The 24,720-nt window shown below is 42.4% G+C and overlaps 1 protein-coding gene across 1 annotated transcript in view; it reads right to left on the reverse strand.

Moving 5' to 3' along the window:
- Nucleotides 1-24,720, reverse strand: part of FRK (fyn related Src family tyrosine kinase) — a 67,116-nt gene that overhangs the window by 38,327 nt on the left and 4,069 nt on the right. Inside the window, exon 2 of the mRNA XM_065401419.1 lies at nt 166-287. Coding sequence (XP_065257491.1) covers nt 166-287 — 122 coding nt within the window. The remainder of the gene's footprint in view (nt 1-165; nt 288-24,720) is intronic.

Genomic DNA, 24,720 nt, shown 5'->3' on the forward strand with positions numbered 1-24,720 from the left:
AACTTTGGTAAGAGATTATTTGGGAGATACTTTGGGAACAAGAGATTATTATAGATTTCGATTTCATTCTCATGCATGCAGTTTATCACTCTAGAAAATAAGAAAAGAAAAACAGGCCAAATGAAAAACTCTTACAATATTTCTCAAGGTAAAAAACTGTGATACCTGAAAGGGAGAATTCGCTTTTTTTACTTTCGCTTTCTCGGATTAGGAAAGCTCCTTCCTGATTTTCAGGGCACAACAGTTGTTTCTCTGCATCTGCTCGCGTGACTGGTCCAAAAAACCATCTAAACAAAGACAGAAAATTCTAGCATTAATTTTTACCAGTCAGCAATAATTAGCAGAAAAGACAGTTACACTGTGTCTACTAAGCATACAACATAGCATACATTATTTTTGCAAACAAGTAAAGGGGAATTTTGATACAACTTGTATTAGATTATTGAAAGAAACAAGCAAACAGGACAACACACGTTATTAGAAGATACTACATCTCTACCCCGATATAACACGAATTCGGCTATAACGCGGTAAAGCAGCGCTCCGGGGGGAGCGGGGCTGCGTACTCCGGTGGATTAAAGCAAGTTCGATATAACGCGGTTTCACCTATAACGCGGTAAGATTTTTTGGCTCCCAAGGACAGCGTTATATCGGGGTAGAGGTCTATTTAAACATCTGAAGTAAAATCCTGAGCACATGGCAGTCAATGCCAAAACTCCTATTGATTTCAATGGTGCTAGAATTTTATGCTTGATAGAGAGTCCTTACTAAAAAATAGACTCACCAGGACTATCTTTAAATAGCCCTTTGAAAATAATTGACGCCAAGTCTCCTTTGAATTACAGAGGGATATATGTTTTTATGATTAACCTTGATTTGTAATTTATGAATGCTATCTGTACTGAATGAAATAAATTAATTTTTAATTAACTAAATTATGCTGAACAGATTCTTCACAATTCCAGTTCCTTGCTGATTTATGAAGTGACTAATTGGCAGTCATTTCAGGCCTGCTGCAGTGAGATAGATGAGCAAAAACAATGCCTACCTCATGTCACAGAAAATGCTTGAATGGCTGACTATGTGCTATGAAAATCAGCTCATTTAAAAGCAGTTGTATAGCACTCCACCCACGCATAACACCTCTGATTTTCAAAAACTATTCAAATAACAATTCAGATGGAATGCTGAAAATGAAGTTTAGCTAATTGTGTTGTTATTTGACAAGAATGTACCTGATGAAAAAATGAGATGACTGCTCATCAATTTCAACTGGGATTATTGAGCTCCTAGCAAACAAAAAAACCTCTCTCTAAGATTACCGCTCTCCCCCGCCTTTGATTTAAAAGGTGATAGAGAGTTATCAAAAAGTGGATTGTGTTCCCTTTTATGTCAATGTACACAAGAATTCCGCTTAAATAAATTATTGATAACCATGCCATACAACTTTCCAGAAGGAATCAATTTATTATATTATGCATAATTAGCCAATTAAACAAAATACCTTATCTGCCAATTACCAGTGAAAAGATCAGAAAGAGTATTCAACAAATTATGTTAGTACCTGGAATGCTTAGAGTAATCCAAAGAAATTAAGGAACTAAATAAAAATATATAGTGAAGTCAAACATTAACAGTGTGAGTAACGTTTCTAGCATGAAGGAAGAGGAACTAAAAAAAGACAAATGCAGATGGGCCAGTTTTGATCTCATGCTAAACTGTATATTTGCTTTGGTTAACTATATATTGTTAAATATACATTAACGAGTGTTATGTACAACTCTCTGATCATTCTAACCACCTGAAGGCCTTGATATGCATTTGGAAAAGGAGGGAATCTGAATGTAAAGCCAATATCTAGAATGCATTAGTAAAATACTTCAGTCTGTTAGAGATACAGTAATTGTTTGGTTTGATGGACCCTGGAAAAACAAATTAACCCATACATTTGCAAATCCCCTGATTGACAGAAACACTGATCAAACCAATAAGGAGGAGACAAGGCACCAGTTCAGTTCAGTACTGAAATCCCACATTAAACGTGGGGCATCCCTGCAAAAGAGATTCGGACCACTCAAAATTCTAAATACTGGTTCCAAATAGAGTATCACACATCCAAACCATGTAAACTACATTTATTTCCCTTTCAAATCTATGGACAGTGGGATTTCACTCCAGTAAAGGTAAACAGAGAGATTAGTATTTTTAGGCAGAAAAGGCATAAAAACAGGAGTTTAATTTCATATTACTTTTTCCTATCTTAAAAAGGTGTTAGTTACATTTTGGCTGGCAGCACAAATAACTACTACTACAAATCTAATGACCCCAAGGTAAACACACAGCCCTCTATTGTTTATAAAACAAAATAGAACTAGAATAAACTGAGGAAATCAAATGCAAACAAAATGCAATGTAGCTCTGTGGTTGATATTTTACATACAGAATAGTTAGGAAATTCAAATGGATAATCCCTAATTATATATTCTTATAGATATAAAAGTATTAAAGTAAAAAACATATTCCGTAATACAAAGTACAGCATATGCAAGTGGGAGCCAATTTATGGCTAAACTGGGACCCACATTTTCTAATTCCATTACACTTCTGTATGTAAACCTCAGCCATAACGTTAAATTAACATAAACCCTGATATGGGAAAGAGTTTAAGCACATACTCAACCTAAAGCATGTGTTCAAATCCCATTAACTTCAGTGGGTTTTAAAATATGCTTAACATTTAAGTGCACTTTTTGAATAGTCTTGATTTCCTGAATGGGGGCCACAGGTAGTTTTGATTTTGTTTTGTTGGCGTTTTTGTTTGTTTGTTTGTTTGTTTGACTTTATTGACCTACTTCTTTTTATGGATATAAAAATTTGCTATATGTGCTATTACCATAGTATATTTAATGACAACAAGTGGTCAGGGTCCTCATTTCAGGAATACTGATTTAAAACTTTTGATTACAAGGTCTTTTTCATGGCTGCTGGGCCACTTCATACAAAGTAATATGACATCTAGATATTAGAGTGAATCTGGAAATTGTAGGTGCCCATTCAATGTAGCATAATGGCAGTTGGAAAGATTCCCTCTTAAAGATTCAAAGTAGGCTGAAGGCAAGGGAGACCAAGAAAGTGTCACTAGAAGGGGAAATATAATTGAAACTACTATTTTGGAAGGGAAAACAGTGGGTACATCCCTTGTAGTCCTTCACTACCACAACTGTATATGATTTGCTTAATGCAATTCAGAAAGGGTTGTGTGCAAATGGGAAACCCCAAATCCCCCTATAAAGCCTAGCTGAATAATACTGATAGAAAGGGGGTCCAAATACAGAGTTATTGGGCATGCAGTCATTATTGTCCAGTGCCAGGCACAATGTCAGGGAATACTAAGATAATCATTTATTATCCTTGCCCTTGAGATACATGTTTAGTTGTGATCCACTTTAAGTTCTTAGAAAAACACACCCAAATTCAAAGTGGTATTTTCATTTTAAATTGATGTTTAAATTCCTAGCATAAATCTCAACAGGCCCATTTAAAATGTTAGTAATGAAATTATATGAAAAAAGGGGTTTAGTATTTTGCCTAGTCTACTTTTGTTGATCTTAAATTGACAGTGCACCCTAGAGAGGGTATTAATGTGTCAACATAATTGCTTAGCATGAGCAGAGGTTATAAGGGAAAAGGAAGATTATATCAAAATAGACCCCTTTAACGGAAGAACAAGCAAGTCAATCACTGTCTGTTATGCTCTTAACTTCAGGTGACTATTACTTTCTAGTTACTTTAAATTGCTTTATTGTTAAATCAAATGTCACACATCAGATTCACTGGAATGTTTAAGTAGTGATTCATATGAAGTTTCAATCTGTACTTTCATATGGGCAGGGCTCACTGGAGGCTACCAGGTGTCAGAGGTTAGGACTCTACATGGGACTCTACATGGAGATACAAGACTATTTTGCTGATTCAGTTGGTAGCCAAATCAGTAGTCTCACTTGCTCTGATTAAGGAGAATAAAAGGTGGTGATTTGTTAAAACAGGAGAGGAAATGCAACATGTAAGTCCAAAGTAGAATTTTTGGGATGATTCCATATGAGAGATTGTTGGGAATTTTCCAGCTAAATATTTGTGTTGATGTTGGAAATTGCAGATTCGTCAAAACAGGAATTGTTATCCAGAAAGAGTCATTTTTGATTAATATCCTAATTTGAATTTTTTTAAAAAAGTTTCAAAATTGTTGAAATGCTCCATTTTGACATTTTCAAATGAAAAATTTAGTTTTTGGATTCAAAACAACCTTTCATTCCAAAATTTTAGTTAATGGATAACAACAACAAAAAAGGTTTTAAATACATTAAAAGGTTGAAATCAAATCACAATGTTTTGAAATTATCAAAAATGAAACATTTCAATCAACCCAATCAGAAATTTTTCTCAGATTATGAATTTCTGAAAAATTGAGATTTCAACTTTTTGTCCCAGTTTGAAATAGGAAAAAATAAATATCTCAGGACAGTAAAACTATTTCCTACCTAGCGCTACTATATATACCGTACTTTAAAATTTAAATATATAAATATTTAGTATTAGGTTTCAAGCTATATAATTATATAATATTATATAATTATAAAAGCTCTTGCAATGTCTGGTTTGAATGAAAAAAAGCTTTAATACTATTAAAAATATATAACTTATATACCATGATATTCAAAAAACCTATGTTAAAAGAATGTTAAGGTTGCAAAATCAAGAACTCAAAAGTTGGAAATGCCAGAATTAGGCCCCTTTGTGCACATTTGTTATGATGCCCTCTTTAATAACTAGGTCACATGTTCCCCATCCTTAGTGCACATGATGGATGGTGCTAACTGAATGAACAAGCAGCTATTCAAATATTGTTTTATTCTCATTGCTCAATGCGTGGCCCCATGCCTTCTTTACTGCCAAGCCTGGAGGTGCCAAGGCTCAGCCCCAGCAAGCCCCAGCACAAATTAAGCGCTGGGTTGAGTCCATCAACCCCATTTATGTCCATGGTCCCTTACCAGCAAGGTATTCATGACCCAGAACTCTCTTCTAGAGCCAGAAGCTCTTGGCACTGGCTGAGGAAAGAATCCCTCCTGTTGGGTTAACATCCCCCATGAAGACCAAACCAGAAGGACCCAGGAGCATTCTCCCTGCCTTTCCTTTGCAGGTGACCCCCCCAACCCTCCCCCAAAAAAGTCTTTTTTATGAGAACTTTCATTTCCTGCAGCTTGGGACTGTTCCTCTCCCAAGGATCCACGCTTCTCCTAACTCCCTTCTGCACTGGAAACAGCGTCCCTTTCATCATCCCTACCCAATTAACTGGTTTCCAGTTATTCAGTAATTAATTAGTCTGAGGGGAACCTGAATTGCCTCATTATCCCTTGTGGAGCCTGTCAGAAGTAGGCTGAGCCCCTGACCCTTCAGAGGGCCAGCTACCTTCTGACAATGAGCCTTAACAACAATGATGTACACGCCAACATATTGGAAACACCAAGAGCCCTGTAAGGGCCATCTCTGGATGTCCCTGTGGCAGATGACCCTGTGGCAGCAGAACCTGTGTACTTCCACGGTGTGAGGTGAGAGGAGAGTTGAATTTATGGAGCTGCACTCCTGTGGACATGAACCCCATCTTCACAGGGATGCCTTGCACAGCAGCATGTAGGGAGTTGGTTTTTATGTGTATATACAAACATCTCTATTTTAAATGTAGGATGGAGATACAGGAGAGGGGCCAGGAGGAAGGGCGAGAGGAATGAGTTAATAATAATGACAAAGGAATGGACAGTGACACTGAGGGAGTGGTAGGAAGTGGGGGAGCAGACAGGAAAGAAGGGACTGAAGAGGGAGGGAAGATTGCAGAGAAGCATATAGGAGGGGAATGAATGGCCTGTTAGGGAGGGGGGAGGAAGAAGGTCAGAGCTATTAGCCCAGGGGTGGGCAAACTATGGCCCGGGGCCCGAATCTGGCCCTTCAGACGTTTTAATCCAGCCCTCAAGCTCCTGCCGGGGAGCAGGTCTGGGGCTTGCCCCACTCCACGTGTGCCGTGGCTCTGCACAGCTCCCGGAAGCAGCAGCATGCCCCCTCCCCCTCCGGCTCCTATGCATGGGGCAGCCAGGGGGCTCCGCATGCTGCCGCCGCCCCCGCAGCTCCCATTGGACAGCAACCATGGGGCGGCGCCTGCAGACAGGGCAGTGCACAGAGCCACTTGGCCACGCCTCTGCGTAGGAGCCGGAGGGGGGACATGCCACTGCTTCCGGGAGCTGCTTGAGGTAAGCGCCACACAGAGCCTGCACCCCTGATCCCCTCCAGTGCCCCAACCCCCTGCCCCAGCCCTGAGCCCCCTCCCCCCTCCAAACCCCTTGGTCCCACCCTCCTGCACCCATAGTCGGAGCCCTCACCGCCCCACCCACACCACAACCCCCTGGCCCCAGCCCGGAGCCCCCTCCCGCACCCTGAACTCCTCATTTCTGGCCCCACCCCAGAGCCCACCCCCCAAGCTGGAGTCCTCACCCCCTCCTGCACCCCAACCCCCAATTTTGTGAGCATTCGTGGCCCGCCATACAATTTCCATACCCAGATGTGGCCCTTGGGCCAAAAAGTTTGCCCACCCCTGTAATAGCCAATAGGAGGAAGGGAAAGAGAAAGACTGTTGAAAGTAAAAGCTGAAGAGGTATACTCTGGCATCACCAGTGTCTTAGGGCTCTAAGTTAATGCTGCCACTGTGCCTGCCGACTGAATCTTTGCCCTGTGCCTAGTAAGTACTGCTTTCAGCAGGGATTTCACAGCCACCCTGGGGGAACGATTTCATAGCACTGATTTCATTTGCAGGAAGCGCATAATTATTCTCTCTTGTACTTCCCTAGATAACTCTTCTCTATTCTTGTTGTTTACACTCTTCACATATGTGTAGACTTAAGCTCCCTACTAGCTCCACAATCCAGAGCTATGCTTACTCCAGCAAAACTAGTTCTCAGCAGAAGGTAGAGAGAAACTGGTTCTGAGTATGGTTTAAGCAAAAATATAGACAAGAACAGCCATTTCAGAAACTGTAATTAAAACCTGCTCAAAACATTGAAGAAAATGTCTAATGTAGACAAAACTTAAGAAAAGGGTTCATTTAAAATACACAAACAAGCCATAGAGAGCTCTACTGATTGCTTAATTCCCATAATCAGAAACTATTTTGCCCTGAACGGAACTAGAAATACAAGTTTTGAAGATAGCTGTTCAGGTCAACATCATTTAACCTTAGCTAAACACAATGACTACACTCGGAATGGAAAGTTCTGAGTCATGCTTGTTGCTCAGATTCATGCTGATGAAGAACCTAATTATGATGATAAATGAAAGGTATTGCTATGCTTGATGTGTGGAACCTAGAGCCTCTTAAAAGCCTCTTAGTCACTGACACCTACTGGATCTCATTGCCAAAGGAAGGTTATTTTAGTGTCAGGGTGAGGAAACATAGAAACCATGAGAATGTAGGAAGAAGCTTTGCTATTTTTCTCCCTTAACACTGAGGTTTAGCTTTACACAGTTATTTGGGGAATAATTGTTAGGAATATGGCAAATCCATTTTTTATTGGATACTTGGTTCTTGGATATCCATTGTTAGTATCCATTGGCTACCAGATACAGATCAGGACACCCTTTTACCTTTCCCCTACCCATTGTGATTTCTCTCTCACTCCCTATGCACCTCCCAGAAACTCCCCATGATGACCTCCTACTCATGGTGGAAAGGAGTGTAGGTAGGAGTCAGAAGGGGAACTAGAAGATCTCTTCACAGAATGGTATGTACAGATTGTGGTTACAGAGACCCCTTTTTCTCCCTAATTAGAGGGTAAGAATTGATAAGCCCCAAGGGGATAGGCGGTGACCATTTTAGCTATCGGGATATGGTTTAAATTTTGTATCAGCATTTGTACAAAGTTGAATCTGACAGTTTCCCCAATTATTGTACAAACAGATTACGAGTCAGGGATTAATCACATCACCAAGGCATAAAACACATTGTATATTTTAAGCAAAACACTCCATGGTAGCATATAACACTATGCAAGGACTAGTAGGTATAACCAATTGTCTGGTCTGTTTTCCAGATTGTGTTTTTCAAGAGAAAAATATTGGGAGCAATGATAAAGAAATGGATGCAAACTATTTTACCTAAAACATTATTGTTACCTTTTTGCCTTATAATACAATAGGAGGCACTGGAAACATTATACCTAGCATCGGAAAACAAACACTAAAAAGGTTCATATATGAGAAAGTATAAAAAAGAAATAAGAGATGCAAATTATTTTTACCTTGAAATCTTATATCAGCAACTTCTCCAAGCCCCAGATTTGTATTAGGGCTAGTTTGTACCAGGTAGTCACAACCATGATTAATGAAGAATACCAAACAGCACCACCTTAGGGGAAGCTCTACAAATCTTGCCTCTTCCTCCAGCATTCACCACTCCTATTGGAGTGATGTGCACCTTCCAGGACATACACACAGACGGAACATCCCTATATTCCGACCAAGCACTGTGCATCTAGCCCCATGCACCTGTGCAAGGGTCAGTTACAGCATGGGTCTTTATTTTGTCAGTTTCTTTTCCAGCAAGGGTTGGATAATGCAGCAGCTTTTCCTGCTTTGATTATCTGAATTGAAATGCTGACTTAGGTCACACATGAAAATAGATGGTGATGGTCTCATCCTATTCTACAACTGGACACATCACAAAATCAAAGCCGTCATATCTGATAGTAATGGCATCTCTGCTCAGGAAAGAAAAAGGACTGAAGTAACAGGGATGTTGTAGGACAGGAGTGAGATGTATTAACAGAAGAGTGCAGGAAAGCTTGCACATTATTTGCACACAGTGGGCTAAATTCTGCCCTCAGTTACAACCATGTAGCCTCACTGAAGCCAATGGGATTGCAGAGATGTAAATAAGGGCCCGGTAGCAGAATACAGTGCAACTTATCCCTTACGTTCTAAGCATTAAGGCCCAGACCCCAAAAGGTATTAAGGTGCCTAACTCCCATGGATTTCAATGGGAGTTAAGTGGCTACATACCTTTGAGGGGCTAGGCCTCACAAATATAAGGCTCTGAGGGAGAGGTATTCCATTAGAAATCTAAGGTTTTATTACAGATATTGTATAATCTAATACCACGCTATACCCTACATATATAAATATTCACTTTCAAATATGAGGAGGAGAACACTAGTGAAGATCAGCCTAGTATACACATGACCGTATCTGGGTGCGGTTGACATGTGACCGGAGTGCCCACCCAAGGTTTATGAACCACTTAAGTCCCAGTTAGACCCTCAAAGTAGGGTTTAAGTGAGATGTGAACAGTCATAGGTCTTGTGTGGGCTTTCTGCTAAGAGGAGTCAGTTTCATCCTATAACTGCACCACAGGCTAGTCACTGCTTTGTCGGAAGAGGTTTGTCATATACATGTTTACACACCACTGGTTTGTAAACCAAATGAACACATATCAGAGAATTTAGACAGATACTCCTCAGGAACTGAACATTTAATAAACCCTCCACGCAGATACACCACTGACTAATTTCTATGCAGACCTTTGATATTGTTTCATTTTGGCATGGAAAAGTATTGCTCATTGCTGGAAAAAGACCCCAGAGACAGAGGTCCAGATTTTCTCATACTTACACTGCGTAGTTCCTTTCTGAACAGGTAGTCCTATTAATCCCACTACTCACTTAGGCCTAGATCTGTAAAGGTATTTAGACTCCTAACTTCGATTGATTTGAAGGGAAGTTAGGAGTCTAAATACCTTTCAGGATCTGGGCCTTAGAGCCTGATTCTAATACCCCTTTTATTGAGTACCATCTTATTCCACAAGTGAGCCTGTTGATTTCCACCGGACCACTTGTAATGTAAGGAACTATTTGATATGCAGTCCTATAGAGCTGTAGCAAGGCAGTCTGTCCCTTTAAGGATCTGCAGAGCCAAGGAGAAGCAAGCCCTGGCTAAGAAGAAGCCCAGCAGATAGGTATTAGCTGATCCAGCTAAGCAGAAGTTGATGATTGGCTCAGACTTCCAGCTGGAAGATATATGTAAGGACCCAGCTCCTGTAAAAAATGGGGGAGGGGACAGAGAGCTAAATACTTCTTAGAGTAACTGCTGGAAGGTTACATCTGGATAAGTAGGCCTTGAGGCTGAGGAAGGGCTGTGGCTCTGGAGCTACTGGGAGGTACCGGACCCTGTGGTATCAGGCCAGGTCTATCACTATTGTTACTTTTCCATATTGTTTGCATTGTTGCAAGAGAAGAACAAAAAACCTGCTTGAAGGCTAAAGTAGAGCTGGGTGTGTCTGATGGTTTTATCCCTAAACTGCTGGACCTCCTCAGACTACATAGGGTATCAGAATCTGGATCTGAGTAAAGCAATGCTCAGTGTAAATGAGTAAAGGTGATGGAATCCAGACCTGAATAGGCACATAAATATTTTTGCTACATCATTGAATAAATCTACTGTCATTGAAGAATACAAAAACTAATTGGCAACATGGATACTATTCCATCCATATGTGTGACACCTCAGAGCTAAGACAGCAAGTTCTCTAGTTAAAAATATTTTGATGAGCTTTATGACAAGCTTAGCCATGCAACACAAGGTATGACCTTATTTGTAAGGGATTATGGATGGTGAAACCAGGGCCGGTGCAACCCATTAGGCGACCTAGGCAGTCGCCTAGGGCACTAGCATTTGGGGGGCGGCATTTTCTTCGGCGGCGACCGCGGCGGCCGGATCTTCAGCCGCCCCGGTCATCGTCGGCATTTCGGCAGAGGGAGCTGGGGCAGGGGGGTGCGGGGAGGGCCGCTTGCAGCAAGTAAGGGCGGGGCGGCACGCAGGGGAACCGCTCCCCGCCCCAACTCACCTCTGCTCCGCCTCCTCCCCAGAGCACGCCGCCCCGCTCTGCTTCTCTCCCTCCCAGGCTTGCGGCGCCAAACAGCTGATTGGCGCCACGAGCCTAGGAGGTGGGGAACTGGAGCAGTGACGGTGTGCTCGGGGAGGAGGCGGAGCAGAGGTGAGCTGGGGCGGGGAGCTGCCGCACGGCTCCCCGGGCGGGGGGAGCTGCCACGGGGGGGCACCTCAGGGCGGAGGGGGGGGGTGGGGAGCTGCCGCAGGGCTCGGGGAGGGGGCAGAGCAGAGGTGAGCTGGGGTGAGGAGCTGCCGCATGGCTCCCCAGGCCGGGGGTGGGTGGGGAGCTGCTGCGGGGGGGTGCCTCAGGGCGGGGGGGGGGGGGCGGGGAGCTGCCGCAGGGCTCGGGGAGGGGGGAGGGCGCAAGGTGGAAGTTTCGCCTAGGGCGCAAAACATCCTTGCACCGGCCCTGGGTGAAACACTGCTGTGCCATACTTTTCATTAGCTGACATTAATAATATATGTTGCAATTAGCAATTTAAGACTAAATTCTGCCCTAATCTTCTTCACTGGGATTGCATGGAGAAGAAATCTGGACAGAATCTGGCCCATGATATTGGTGTTCATACAAGAGTCATAACAGAGTTGTTTCTGCTCTGCTGTGGCGAGGAATACTGTTGTAAGGCCAGACCCTTAGCTGGTGTAAATCAGTATAGTTTAGTTTATCCCATTATCATCATAATTCATAGAAATTCACAAATGATTCATAGAAGCAGCAGCCAAGTCCAAGTGTCTCTTGCAATTAATTTGAATTGGAATGTTATCCTCTCCCATAAATCAATCTTGTTCTTTAAACTATATTTGCAATCATCTGACTAATTAACAGTTCCATTCATTTTTCATATAATTCATCTGTCATTTCAAGTAATTTTATTTCCTTTAAAGTCCTCACTTTTTGAAGAAGAAGAAAAACTGTGTACAAAATAACACTTGCATCCTTGCACAAAGTAGGGTTGGGTAAGTCACTTGTAACCTTACCAATTTAAGATAACAGAAAAATCTATTACTGCACAGAAAAAAGAAACATCTGAAATTGGAATCTTGCATCTTAAAGGAAACTTTCAGCAAGGAACTGAGTGGACGGTACTTCCCAATGTAAGATTGTTTCCTATGGTATGATCTTCAATGCATTGTCCAGACTAGTTTTAAATTATTAGCTTCACTGATATTGAAATAGCTGGATTGTTCAGTTCATCTTAAAAAGTGCAGTTCGAATTAAATTTTAATGATTAATAAATGTGTATTTATGTACATAATATCCTAAGCACTGGAGAATATTTACACATTCAAATGTTCTGTAGTATTCAGGTTCCTATAGAGTTCATTGTTGTAGGCCCTTCTTCCTTGGAAGAGGGGTGGGGAATTAATGCCTGGATGCACAAAAGAAGTTAGGTGTTCTGATGCTCAGCATCTTGGTGCCTAACTCTTAGGCACCTAGAAAATTACAGGAACATACTGGGATTCACAAAGCCTGCGTTAGCATCTAGGCTCCTATACAGTAAATGGAAAGAGATGGATGCCTTAGGCCAGTGGTCGCCAACCGGTCGATCGCAATCAACTGCTTGATCCTAGAGGATCTCCCAGTTGATCGCAATCTCCAGTGATGCAGCAGGGCTGCTGCTAAGACAGGCTCCCTGCCTGCCCAGGCCCCAAGCCACTCCGAGAAGTGGCCAGCGCGGCCCCGGGGGCGGGGGGGGGGGCAGGAGTCTCCCTCTGCGCGCTGCTCCTGCCTGCAAGCACTGCTCCCGTAGCTCCCATTGGCCTGGATCGGGAGCTATGGCCAATGGGAGCTGTGGGGGCAGTGCTTGTAGAGAGAGGCAGCACGTGGAGCCATGCCCCCTCCAGCCTCCCCCCTCCGGCCAAGAGGCTACAGGGGCGCGTTGGCCCCTTCTGTGAGTGGCATGGGGCCAGGGTAGGCAGGGAGCCTGCCTTAGCCTTACTGCGCCACCGACTGGGAGCCGCCGGAGGTAAGTGCTGCCCGACGAGAGGCCACACCCCTTGGAGGGGGGGTAAGGTTTTTCCCTGATGTCTCTATAGTAGAGATATCAGAATAGCATGAAGGTAAATCCCTTGCTGATAAAGATTCCTTTAAAACCATAAAGAGCATTTACAAGGTTGGGGGATTAAAAAAACAGAAGTCAACATCTAGTTGCTTTAAAAAAATTTAAAAAAAGCAATACATGTTGTCAAACCCAGCAGTAAGAGCTAAGAATTATGTACATATATGACAGTGACTTTATACACACAGAAACTGTATTAAATAATTTGTTGAGTCAGATTTTGCCATCTGTCATTATGCAGAACTCCCCCCTGTATACACACCCTTTCTAGTCTTATTTCCAGTAGCATGGACAGACTCAGATCCCCTCTCAGATCCCACTAGAATAATCATCCAGTATACAATATGGAGGAATTATGCACCCTGGCAATCAGAACACCCCTTTTCTCATCTCTGTTATCAAGGAAGAACTGTGCAATCTGAGAATTCAAGGCAGTTCCAGTCAGGGCCGGCTCCAGGGTTTTGGCCGCCCCAAGCAGCCCAAAAAAAGCCGCGATCGCGATCTGCAGCGGCAATTCGGCGGAAGGTCCGAGTGGGAGTGAGGGACCGTCCGCCGAATTGCCGCCGAATAGCTGGACCTGCCGCCCCTCTCCGGAGTGGCTGCCCCAAGCACCTGCTTGCCAAGCTGGTGCCTGGAGCCGGCCCTGGTTCCAGTTCTTCCACCAGTCCAGTGAGTTACAGCATATTTCCTCAACTCAGTGACAAACTCCAAACTGAGCCTTATAAGTTATCTGTTAGAAAGCAGTGTTTCTACAAGGGTGGTTTCCAGACTGATTATAGGGTTGCCAGGTGTCTGGTTTTTGACCCGAAAGTCTGGTCGAAAGGGGAACTTGGCAGTGTCCAGTTAGCAGTGCTGACACACTAAAAGTCTGGTTACCTACAGTAACTGTCCTCTGTCTTGGGTCGGTGTGTGTGTGGGGGGGGATGGGGAAGCAGCAGCAGCTGCTGCTGGAGGAACCATGGAGCATTTGAGATACCAGCAGTACCCCCTCCCCCAGAGCACAGCTCTCCCTCCCCCATCCTACCCCACTCACCCCCCACCCCGGAGTGCTGCTCTCTCTCTCCAATGTCCTGCCCCACTCACCCCTCCACCCCTAGAGCCCTGCTCAGCTGGCAGGGGAGGGGGGTGGAGAGAGCAGTGAGCGAGGGGGGGAAGAGGAGTAGGGGGTGGAGCCTCAAGGGAAAGAGATGGAGCAAGGGAGGTTCTGCTGCTCCATGTCCAGTTTTCACAAATGAGATAATTGGCCACCCTAACTGATTTTGAAGACTGGCCTCCAGGTTCTCCAGCAGACAACTAACACTCCAGGTTCCCTAACAGCTATATAATAAAACTAAGAGACGATTGTCTGTGGTATCTTGATATTAAAAAATGTCTGATTTGTCAGATTATTACAATGTTAACCTATGATCAAGATATAATTGTCTCCCTGGGTGAATATTCACAAAAGTAGTAATTATCTTTCATGGATACTCAAATTGTCATTCAGGTAGTAATGTGGGAAAACAATGAGTAATCCTTTCTGGATAAATAAGGTACCTGTTCATCTGTGTTTACAACTGTTTCATATTCTCAGCTGTTAACATTCATATTCCTGTAGGTACTTTGGAAAAGGTAAAACAATAGGAAATCCTTTCGCTCTCTTATTTGGAAGAAGTGTAAAAGGAGCCCCCTCCCCACACCTACATTAACCAAGTCATTTCCCTCCCTATGCCTCAATTTCCCTATCTGTAAAATGGGGGTAATGATATTGACTTCCTTTGTAAAGCGCTTGGAGATCCACTGAGGAAAAGCATTATAGAAGAGCTAGATTTTATGATCACCAGACAGGTCAATATTTTTCAAACTTAGAGGCCCAAAGTGAGGCTTCTAAGGGTGCTGAACACCTGCGGCTCTCTCTGATTTGTGAGCTCTAAGCACTTGTGAAAATCATGACACTTCTATTTAAAGGCCTTGAATATGGGTTTAGGAATCTGTTTTTCAGCAACCAGGTTTGAAAAGTTGGGCTAGCGTATCATTTACAGTGCTAGTATAAGGAGATGCAGTGTTTTGGGGAACACTAATACACTACAATTGCTTTTGTGAGGGCATATTAACTGGAATTACTGTAGGAAATTCCTCTGTCAGAGGAATGCAGATAATTAAATAGGCGTAATGACTAAGCCAAATTGTGCAGTACCTTCCAGTGAAATAAAGGAGATCTCTCTGCACAAAAGGACTCTGCTGTCAGGTCCTGAGAATAACCACATGTGGAGATTTAGAAAAGTCAGCCAATGACTCAAGTTCACAATTTTAACTGCTCATAACTGGTATATTGTGTGTTACCAATACAGAGAGGTTCTTTATAATTCTACCAGGTTAAACAAATAATGAGAGGTAGGGTTCAGTTGATTGTTACCTGAAATTGGGTTTATTTCCTTTGGAAAAAATGTTTATGATCTTATAAAAATTCAAAATACAGTACTCTTCTCACTTATAGTATGGAGAACTGAGAAGCTTATTGCAATTTTCCTTCTAAATTCCTGGTAATTTTTATTTCAATCCTTTGCAATTATACCTGAATCTGAATGCTGAATATTTAACATTACTTTTCTTTTACAAAATCTTCAGGTTGTAGAATAAACTTTAACTTTAAACCATTTACCTTGTATTAACGCTTAATACAACAAAGGTCACTGAATAAAAGAGACTGTAGAATATCATTCAATAATTACTCAAAAGTGTGTTCTCTATCTTAAAATAACTTTTACATGTGTTAGTGGATATCTTGCTTTTCTCTTTTATATATATATATATATATATATATATATATATATATATATATATATATATATATATATATATATATATATATATATATATAAAAACACACCAAGCAAAGCACTCATCTCTTCAGTACCTCCATTGCATTCCTATAAACACAACTAAGAAATATTGATTATCAACAAAATAGAAATTACAGTTAATAATACATCTTCTCCTAGTCTATTTTCAGGTTAAAGTCCAGAACAGTTTTGCAATATCTAGACAATTAAAAGGATGTAATATGATGCACTAAAATGATTTTATAGTACCCATTAATCCTGTATCCTAACTATACATTAGTACATATAATGTATAAAATGACATCTGTAAAATTAGTGTCAGCCATATTCTGATCCATCCTATGCCCCGTACTAGGGACAAAAAATGAATCTATCATCTTTCCCCTCCACTCCAAAAACAATTTAATTTCTAGAGTAACAGGGCATGCCCATAGCCAGGATGTCAGATATTTTATTACGGTGTGTTGAGGAAAGTAAGTGTGGCCTGCAAAACAGCAGGCACACTCATCCCACATGTGACAGCTACACAGGAAGTGCTACAATCCCAGTGAAACTCCTGCTCATTGCCTGCACCTAATTTATTTGGGCCAAGATTTTTAAACCCCTGGGATCTGCTGGCTGCTCATCACATTTGAAAAATCAGGGCACGTATTTAGCTGCCTAAAATATGGACTTAGGATTTATACACACATTTTCTAAAAATCTTGGCCTGTACCCACAAGCAGGAATAAATCATTTTGCAATGTTCCAGCCTGCCTTTGGTCTTTCCCGCCTTCTGGTCTGTGAATGAGTAGGTGGCTTGAAGTAATAAACAAAAGAATGACTCTTCAGTTTCTACAGTCTTCATTTAGTTAATTTTTTCAGTATGTATTTATTCCTTGTGAAACAAAAAACATAGCATCAAAGACAAAAACTGAGTCACAGTAGCTGCTGTTATTCAATATCTGGCATAAGGATTTATCATTGATATCACCCAAAATACATAATCACTGAAGCTAATGTAATACAACACCCAGTTTCTATGGAAGCTGAAAAAAACAGGCAGCTAGGCCTACCAAGCCCCCCTTCCCCCAATTATAAAGGGGTTTTGTTATATGTTTGTTCCTTGGGGGACCTCTCTAGTTACCTCTCTACTGTAAAAACTGAGCATTTATTCCTACGCTTTGTTTCATATCTTTTAACTAGTTACTGATCCAGGAGAGGACCTTCCATCTTATCCCATGACTGCTTACTTTGCTTAAGAGTAGGATTGCCAACTTTCTAATCACACAAAACCAAATACCCTTGCCCCGCCCCTTCTCTGAGTTCCCGCCCCTGCTCACTCCATCCCCCCTCCCTCCATCGCTCGCTCTCCTCCACCCTCACTCACTTTCATGAGGCTGGGGTAGGGGGTTGGGGTGCGGAAGGAGATAAGGGCTCTGGCTGTGGGTGCAGGCTTCAGGTTGGGGCCACAAATGAGAGATGTGGGGTACAGGAGGGGACTCTGGGCTGGGGCAGGGAGTTGGGGTGTGAGAGGGGGTGAGGGCTCTGGGCTAGGGGTGCAGGCTCTGGGGTGGGGTTGTGGATGAAGGGTTTGGGTGCAGGAGCAGGCTCCAGTCTGGGACAGGGGGGTTGGGTGCAGGAGGGGGTTAGGGCTCCAGGAGGGAGTTTGGGTGTGGAAGGGGGCTCAGGGCTGGGGCAGGGGGTTGGGGTACGGGCTCTGGGAGGGAGTTAGGGTATGTAAGGGGTTCTGACCTGGGGCAGGGGGTTGGGGTGTGGGAGGGGGTTGGGGTGTAGGCTCCAGCCGGGCGGTGCTTACCTCAGGCAGCCTCCGGTCCACGGCGCAGAGGGGCTAAAGCAGGCTCCCTGCTGGCCCTGGCTCCTCGTGGCTCCCAGAAGTGGCAACATGTCCCCCCTCCAGTTCCTAGGTGCAGGGGTAGCTAGGGGGCTCTGCGCACTGCCTGTGTCCGCAGGCGCCGCCCCTGCAGATCCCATTGGCCATGGTTCCTGGCCAATGGAAACTGTGGAGCCAGTGCTCGGGGCGTGGGCGGCGTACGGAGCTATCCTCCATTCATCTGGTATGGAGGCTGATTTAAATGATAGGTTACATACCACAGTTAGTAGTTCTGCAATTTCGTATTTGAGTTCCTTCAGAACCCTTGGGTGAATACCATCTAGTCCTGGTGACTTATTACTGTTTAATTCATCAATTTGTTCCAAAACCACCTGTATGGAAACAGCAACCTGGGACATTTTAGGGGCCTTTTTCTACCACAGTCCCATTTTTATCACAGTATGGCACTCAAAGCCGTGCATGGTGGTCCAAATGTCAAACGTTTCAGTTGATTGAGGGCACAATGGCAAGTCACTCCCAAAGCATCTGATTATAGCTCTGCAGTGCACACCCTGCCATGCTTTATTGCTCAAGTTAATCTAATTCTTTCATAGATCTGTCAAGCTTCATCATCTCAGCTTTAAATTTACACAGACTTTATATTACCAAATGTATTTAAAGTATGTCATGATTGGAGCAAGGGACTAAGATTTTAGAACTTTTATGCAGTCTTTACAATTATAAATATTTACTACAGTGATAAACATTATAGGAGACTAGATCTGGCATAGGTATAATATGAACACTGAAAAAAAATCATTTCAGCTCTAGCAACGTTGCTGGTTTTAGTGGCATCCCCTTTTTAAGTATAAGGCAGTGTTTTATAAAGTGTGGGGTGCAAAGGACTAGCCAGGTTTTTGGGGGGGAATACAGACAAGTTTTTCAATTTTTCTGCAGTGTCTCAGCTTCCATTTCAAAGAGAGTCTCTAGCTGGTTTTGTTGTGCAGACTTTGTGATCCAAGTCTAACCAAGGCACCGATATCTGCCTGAGTTTCCAGAGATCCTGAAACAATAGTTCTAATCTTGATCTACCCCACTTGCTTCAACGTTTGCTAACTCAGTTGATAATGATATTTAACATTGTTAACTATTTCACTGCTCACATCATCTAAGAAAGGGAAAGTACCATATTATGAAAATCTGCAAAATCATTTCTGAGAGGTTGCTCATTTTGGGTAGACCTTTAACAATACAGGGTGGGATTAAGTGCGAGGATGCACAACTGGATTCATTATCCAGATGAAGGTGGGGGGAACATGGGTTCAGCTTTCAAAAGTTTGGGAAAAGCCAGTATAGGCAATATCTGTGGAACTGGTAATAGCTTTCAAATTGGAATGAACTTCTTAGATCTGTTCCTTTGCATGCGCTTGGATTTATTTCCCCTAACATAGCACTCCGTTGTGTCAGTGGTGTTGGGATGAATGGATATAATACAATTTATGTTAGATAAACAGTGAATTGGACCCTTTATGAGAAAGAGGGGAGTAGGGAAGACCCATAATGAGACTCCAGCCTTTTTCTAAGAAACAAAGGTTTCTCTGTAGCACTGTCACTCACACGGCTTGATTTTTTGGATCATTAAAATTAACTCTACAGCTGGGCAGTATTTGTTGTCCATAATAATTTTCACTATGTCATTTTCTTGTTTAGTTAAAACAACTGGTGCTAATGAAACAAGAGCAGGTGAATTTGTGTTACTATGGCTCCTGTTTACAGTGCAGAAAAACAGTCAACACAGCGCAAAAGAGAGAGAGAGAGAGAGAGAGAGAGAATATACTCTTTGTCAGGGACATTTCTATACTTTAGTTCAGCTTTCTGGTCTCCCATCTAGAAATCTATTCAAATAGCTGTTTTCTTCTGCTCAGTTGACATCCAGCTTCAAGTAGGACCTTCTTTTAAAAAGACAGACTAGATCTCTGGGTTTTTAAAATTTATTTAATGTCTCATTTCTTGAATCCCAGAAGAGTAACGTTCAGGGTGAAGACTTTGATCAGATAGAGTAGAAAAAACTTCTCTCCAGCACATTCCCACTGCAAATATGAAACCCCGGCTAGATCGTTATTTTGAGCATAGACTGAGATGCACAAAGAAGAAAAATACTGAAAGGCTTATCCAAGCACTTCAGCCGGTGACTTGTCATTAGAGAGCATGCTCTACCTCGTAATACAAAGTATACTCAGGCAGAGTGAAATCAAGGTCTCAAAAAAACCTACTTTGGAAAGCCCTCTAGCCTCCTAATCAGAAATGGACTAATGATCAAATAAGCAACCAAACAAACAACTGTAAGGGCCTGAATGGAAGGAGACAGGAAAAAAGGGAAGCGACTGCATGCTCTAAACCTTGTGGATCCCTTCAGGTCACAGGCCCAGAGTAGCTGTTCCACTCTTCATTGGGCACTGCTTACAATTTCTCAGCAATTGCTGAACTGTGATACAATAATCATGACCCTTAAATTTTTGAAGACTTTTGCTCATCTCCCATTAATGGATATCAGATGGCTAGAATACTGGATCATTTTGACATGGAGGGGAAATTCCACTCTGCTGTGCCCCAAACACAAACAAATTAATGGGTCCATCCTTGTGCATTTTCAAAGGCGTGGGCCACATAACTAGACAGTTTCCTCCCTTTAAAAGCTGCCTGCGGCACTGATTGTTTTGTGACTCTCCAGCCAAACAAAATGTTGGAGGAATTCCCATCTTTTTACAAGAACAGGTGTTTTTAATAAAAATCAAGTGACAACCCAAAGAAAACAAACTTAGCACTGGGCGCACACACCCGTATGCTAGAGGCACAGAACCTAGCAGAAATGTTAACACAAATCTCTCTCTGACTGTGAATGAGTGTCCACCTCACACTCGCCTTGAAGGGTTTAATGGAGGCCAGGTGGGCCAATTAACCTATTGGACTGAAGGCTGATAGGAAAACCGTAATGAGGGGAAGCTCAGCTGTGTGGGAACAGGTGGAGCTGATAACAGAAAGGGGGCTGCTGCTAGGAAAGGGAAGTCACCCCCTAGGAAGAGGGAGGAGGGTTTGGGAGCTGGTACTCCCAGAGAAAGGAGGGGAACCAGGAGATTTAGGAAGCAGTCCAAGGCAGGATCAGTAAGGACTGGGAAAGGATACCCATATCTGCTAGGTTGAGGGTCCCTGGACCGGAACCTGGAGTAGAGGGTGGGACTGGGTTCCCCTGCCAGCCACAAAGGGTATTGCATAGACCAGGCACAGGCCATAAACAGGAAGACTGCCTGGGTCACTGTGTGGGTGACAGAGAATTGAAGGACTGTACCCTGGAAGGGGGGGGAAACACTAAGTAACCTGGCCAGAGGGCTAAGTCATGAAGAGGACATTGCAGTGTCTGGAGCGAGAGAAGGGCCACAGACCTGAGAGACAGACAGACAGACAGCAGAAGGGGGGCATCCACCTTGAGAGCCAATCCCCAGAGTGACCAGGAGTGAGTGGGGTGGACCAAGCGGTGAGTGGAGCACCCGGTGACACTAACCCATATTAACATAATAAATCCCTATGCTTTGTTAATTATGAGATGGCAAATCCAGCACAGTCCCGTAGCCATGGAGGTTCCCCCAGCTAAAGGAGCTAGTGCATTCTTCCTGCAGAAGAAGGTAGAGAGACTGTTTTGGGGGGGAAATAGGGATGCATACACACTACACAGTACAAAGCTCAGCTCCTTAGAGTTGAGGCCAGAGGATCAGCCACAGTTTGGATCCTCCCCAAGTGGAAGAGTGTATTGGAGCTTCAAAAGGGTACTTTAGATCTTTTTCCCCATCACTTCTCCTGCTATTCAGGCAGTGTTCCTGGACTTGGCCTACTATATAAGAAGTTTGGTGTAATGTTTACACTGCTACGTATTTAACTCCTCATGAAGTGAGATAATGTAACTTATTGTGCTACCAGCAGCGTATGGATCATGTGCAACTGTGTCTTAATAGGCATTTGTTTATTTTTAACTACTTGATAAGCATTCCAGGTACACCCTAGTAGAACACACCCATCTCCAAACATACCAGGTACACCCTAATATTCCATTGACAGCAACAGAATGTTGTTAGTATAAGGAGCACTGCACATGAAGTAGAAGATCAGTAATGAAGGGGTTAAATAAAAAGGTCCATATAAAATTTAAGGGCCCCACTCTTTCTATCTATCTTTGGTATTTATATGGAGCCCATCACTATAGTATTTAAGCACAATCTTCAATGTATTTCACCTCACAATATACATAGTCACACAGGAAGACTGTGCGGTAGGACTTAAACACAGGTCTCCCAAGTCCAAGGCTAGGGCACTAACCACTGGACCATCCTTCCTGTCTGTCAAGGATGAGATTTAATGGGGATTAACTATGTGGTAAGATACCACTCAGCATGAATAAGAGTGGCAAAGTCAATCTCTAAATGACTGTTTTAAAAAAAAAAAAAAAAAACAGATTTCAGTGAAACAGTACAGTCATCCATGGAGCATTTGACATGTAGGTTGGTGATGGTGATTGTGAAATACTCAGAGTAGAGAGGCTACAAACACAGAGAACTAATAATAAAGGGGGCTTTCAACTATATTAACTGGGTACATGTTACCTCAAGATGGGATGTAGAGATAAAATTTCTACATGCCATTAATGACTGCTTCTTGGAACATCTTGTCCTGGAACCCACAAGGAGAGAGGCAATTCTTGTTCTACTCCTAAGTGGAGCACAGGATCGGTCCAAGAACTGCTCAGTAATAGTGACCATAATGTAATTAAATTTAACAACCTCGTAGGGGGGAAAATATCAAAGAAAACCTCAACAGTAGCATTTAACTTCATAAAGGGGAACTACACAAAAATGAGGAAGCTAGTTAAATGGAAATTAAAAGAAACAATCACAAGAGTGAAAAGCCTGCAGGCTGCATGGAAATTATTTTAAAACACTATAATAGTGTCTCAAACTAAATGTATATCTCAAATCAGTATTAAAGTATAATTAGACAGACCAAGAAAGAATTTGGAGAGCAACTACTAAAAGACAGGAAAAAAATTCTGTTATGTTTTGTAAGTACATCAGAAGCAGGAAGCCTGCCAAACAATCATTGGAGCCACTGGACAATCAAGGTGCAAAAGGAGAACTCAAGGAACACAAAGCCATTGCAGAGAAGCTAAATTAATTCTTTGTATCAGTCTTCACTGCAGAGAATGGGAGTGAGATTGCCACACCCGAGCCATTCTTTTCAGGTGACAAATATGAGGAACTGTCTCAGGTTGAGGTGTCAGTAGAGGAGGTTATGGTACAAATTGATAAATCAAACCGTCATAAGTCAAAAGGACTAGATGACATTCACCAAGGAGTTCTGAAGGAACTGAAATATGAAACTGCAGAATTAACTGTGGTATGTAACCTATCGCTTAAATCAGCCTCTGTACCATCACTGAAGGATAGCTAATGTAACACTTTTTTGTTTTAAAGGCTCCAGAAGTGATCCTGGCAGTCACAGGCTGGTAACTTCAGTAGAGGGCAAATTGATTGAAACTATAGAAGAACAGCTATGTTGAGGAAGAGTCAACACGGCTTTTGTAGAGGGAAATCATGCCTCACCAATCTGTTAGAATTCTTTTGATAGTGTCAACCAGCATGTAGACAAGGGTGATCCAGTTGATCTATGTACTTGGATTTGACAAGGTCTCACACCAAAGGCTCTTAAACAAAGTAAGCAGTCATGGGATAAGAGGCAAGGTCTTCTCATGGATCAGTAATTGGTTAAAGGATACGAAACCGAGGGCAGGAATAAAGGGCCAGTTTTCACAGTGGAGAAAGGTAAACAGAGGGGTTTCCCCAAGGATATGTACTGGGACCTGTGCTGTTCAACATTCATAAATGAGCTGGAAAAAGGGAGATAAACAGCGAGGTGGCAAAGTTCAGAGATGATACAAAATTTCTCAAGCTGATTAAGTCCAAGGCTAACTGTGAAGAATTGCAAAAGGATCTCACAAAAATGGATGACTGGGCAACAAAATGGCAGATGAAATTCAACACTGATAAGTGCAAAATAATGCACATTGAAAAATATAATTCTCTCTATATATATAAGTCTAAATTAGATGTTACCACTCAAGAAAGAGAACTTGGGGTAATTGTGGATAGTTCTCTGAAATGTGCAGCACAGTCTAAAAAGCTAACAGAATGTTAGGGCCTGTTAGGAAAGGGATAGAAAATAAGACAGAAAATATCACAATTCAACTGTATAAATCCATGGTATGGTCATGCCTTGAATATTGTGTGTAGTTCAGGTCGCCTCATCTCAAAAAAGATAGATTATTTGAAAAAATACAGAGAAGGACAACAAAAATGATGAGGGGTATGGAACAGCTTCCCTATGAGCACATCTTAAAAAGTCTGGGACTGTTCATCTTAGAAAAAGAGATGACAAAGGGGGGATATGATAGAGAACCATAAAATCACGACTGCTGTGGAGCAAGTGAACAGGGAAGTGTTATTCACCCTTTCACATAACACAAGAACCAGGGGTCACCCAACGAAATTAATAGGCAGCCAGTTTAAAATAAACATAAGGCAGTACTACTTCACACAACGCACAGTCAACCTGTGGAGCTCAGTGCCAGGGGCTGTTGTGAAGGCCAAAATGATAAATGGGTTAAAAAAAGAATTAGATAAGTTAATGGAGGATAGGTCCATCAATGGCTATTAACTAAGACGGTCAAGGTTTGAAACCCCATGCTTTGCTAGTCTCTAAATTTCTGACAGTCAAAACATGGGACTTGACAACAGCTGATGGATCACTCAATAATTGCCTTGTTCTGTTCATTCCCTCCAAAGCATCTGGCACCTGCCACTGTAGGAAGACAGGATACTGGGCTAAATGGACCATTAATCTGACTCCGTATAGCCATTCTTATGTTCTTAATCTGATTATATTCTTGAGCTGTACAATTTATCTAAGACTCTTCCCCTGCACACAATATCCTAAAACC

Source organism: Emys orbicularis, chromosome 3 (assembly GCF_028017835.1).
Source record: "Emys orbicularis isolate rEmyOrb1 chromosome 3, rEmyOrb1.hap1, whole genome shotgun sequence".
Lineage (NCBI taxonomy): Eukaryota > Metazoa > Chordata > Testudines > Emydidae > Emys > Emys orbicularis.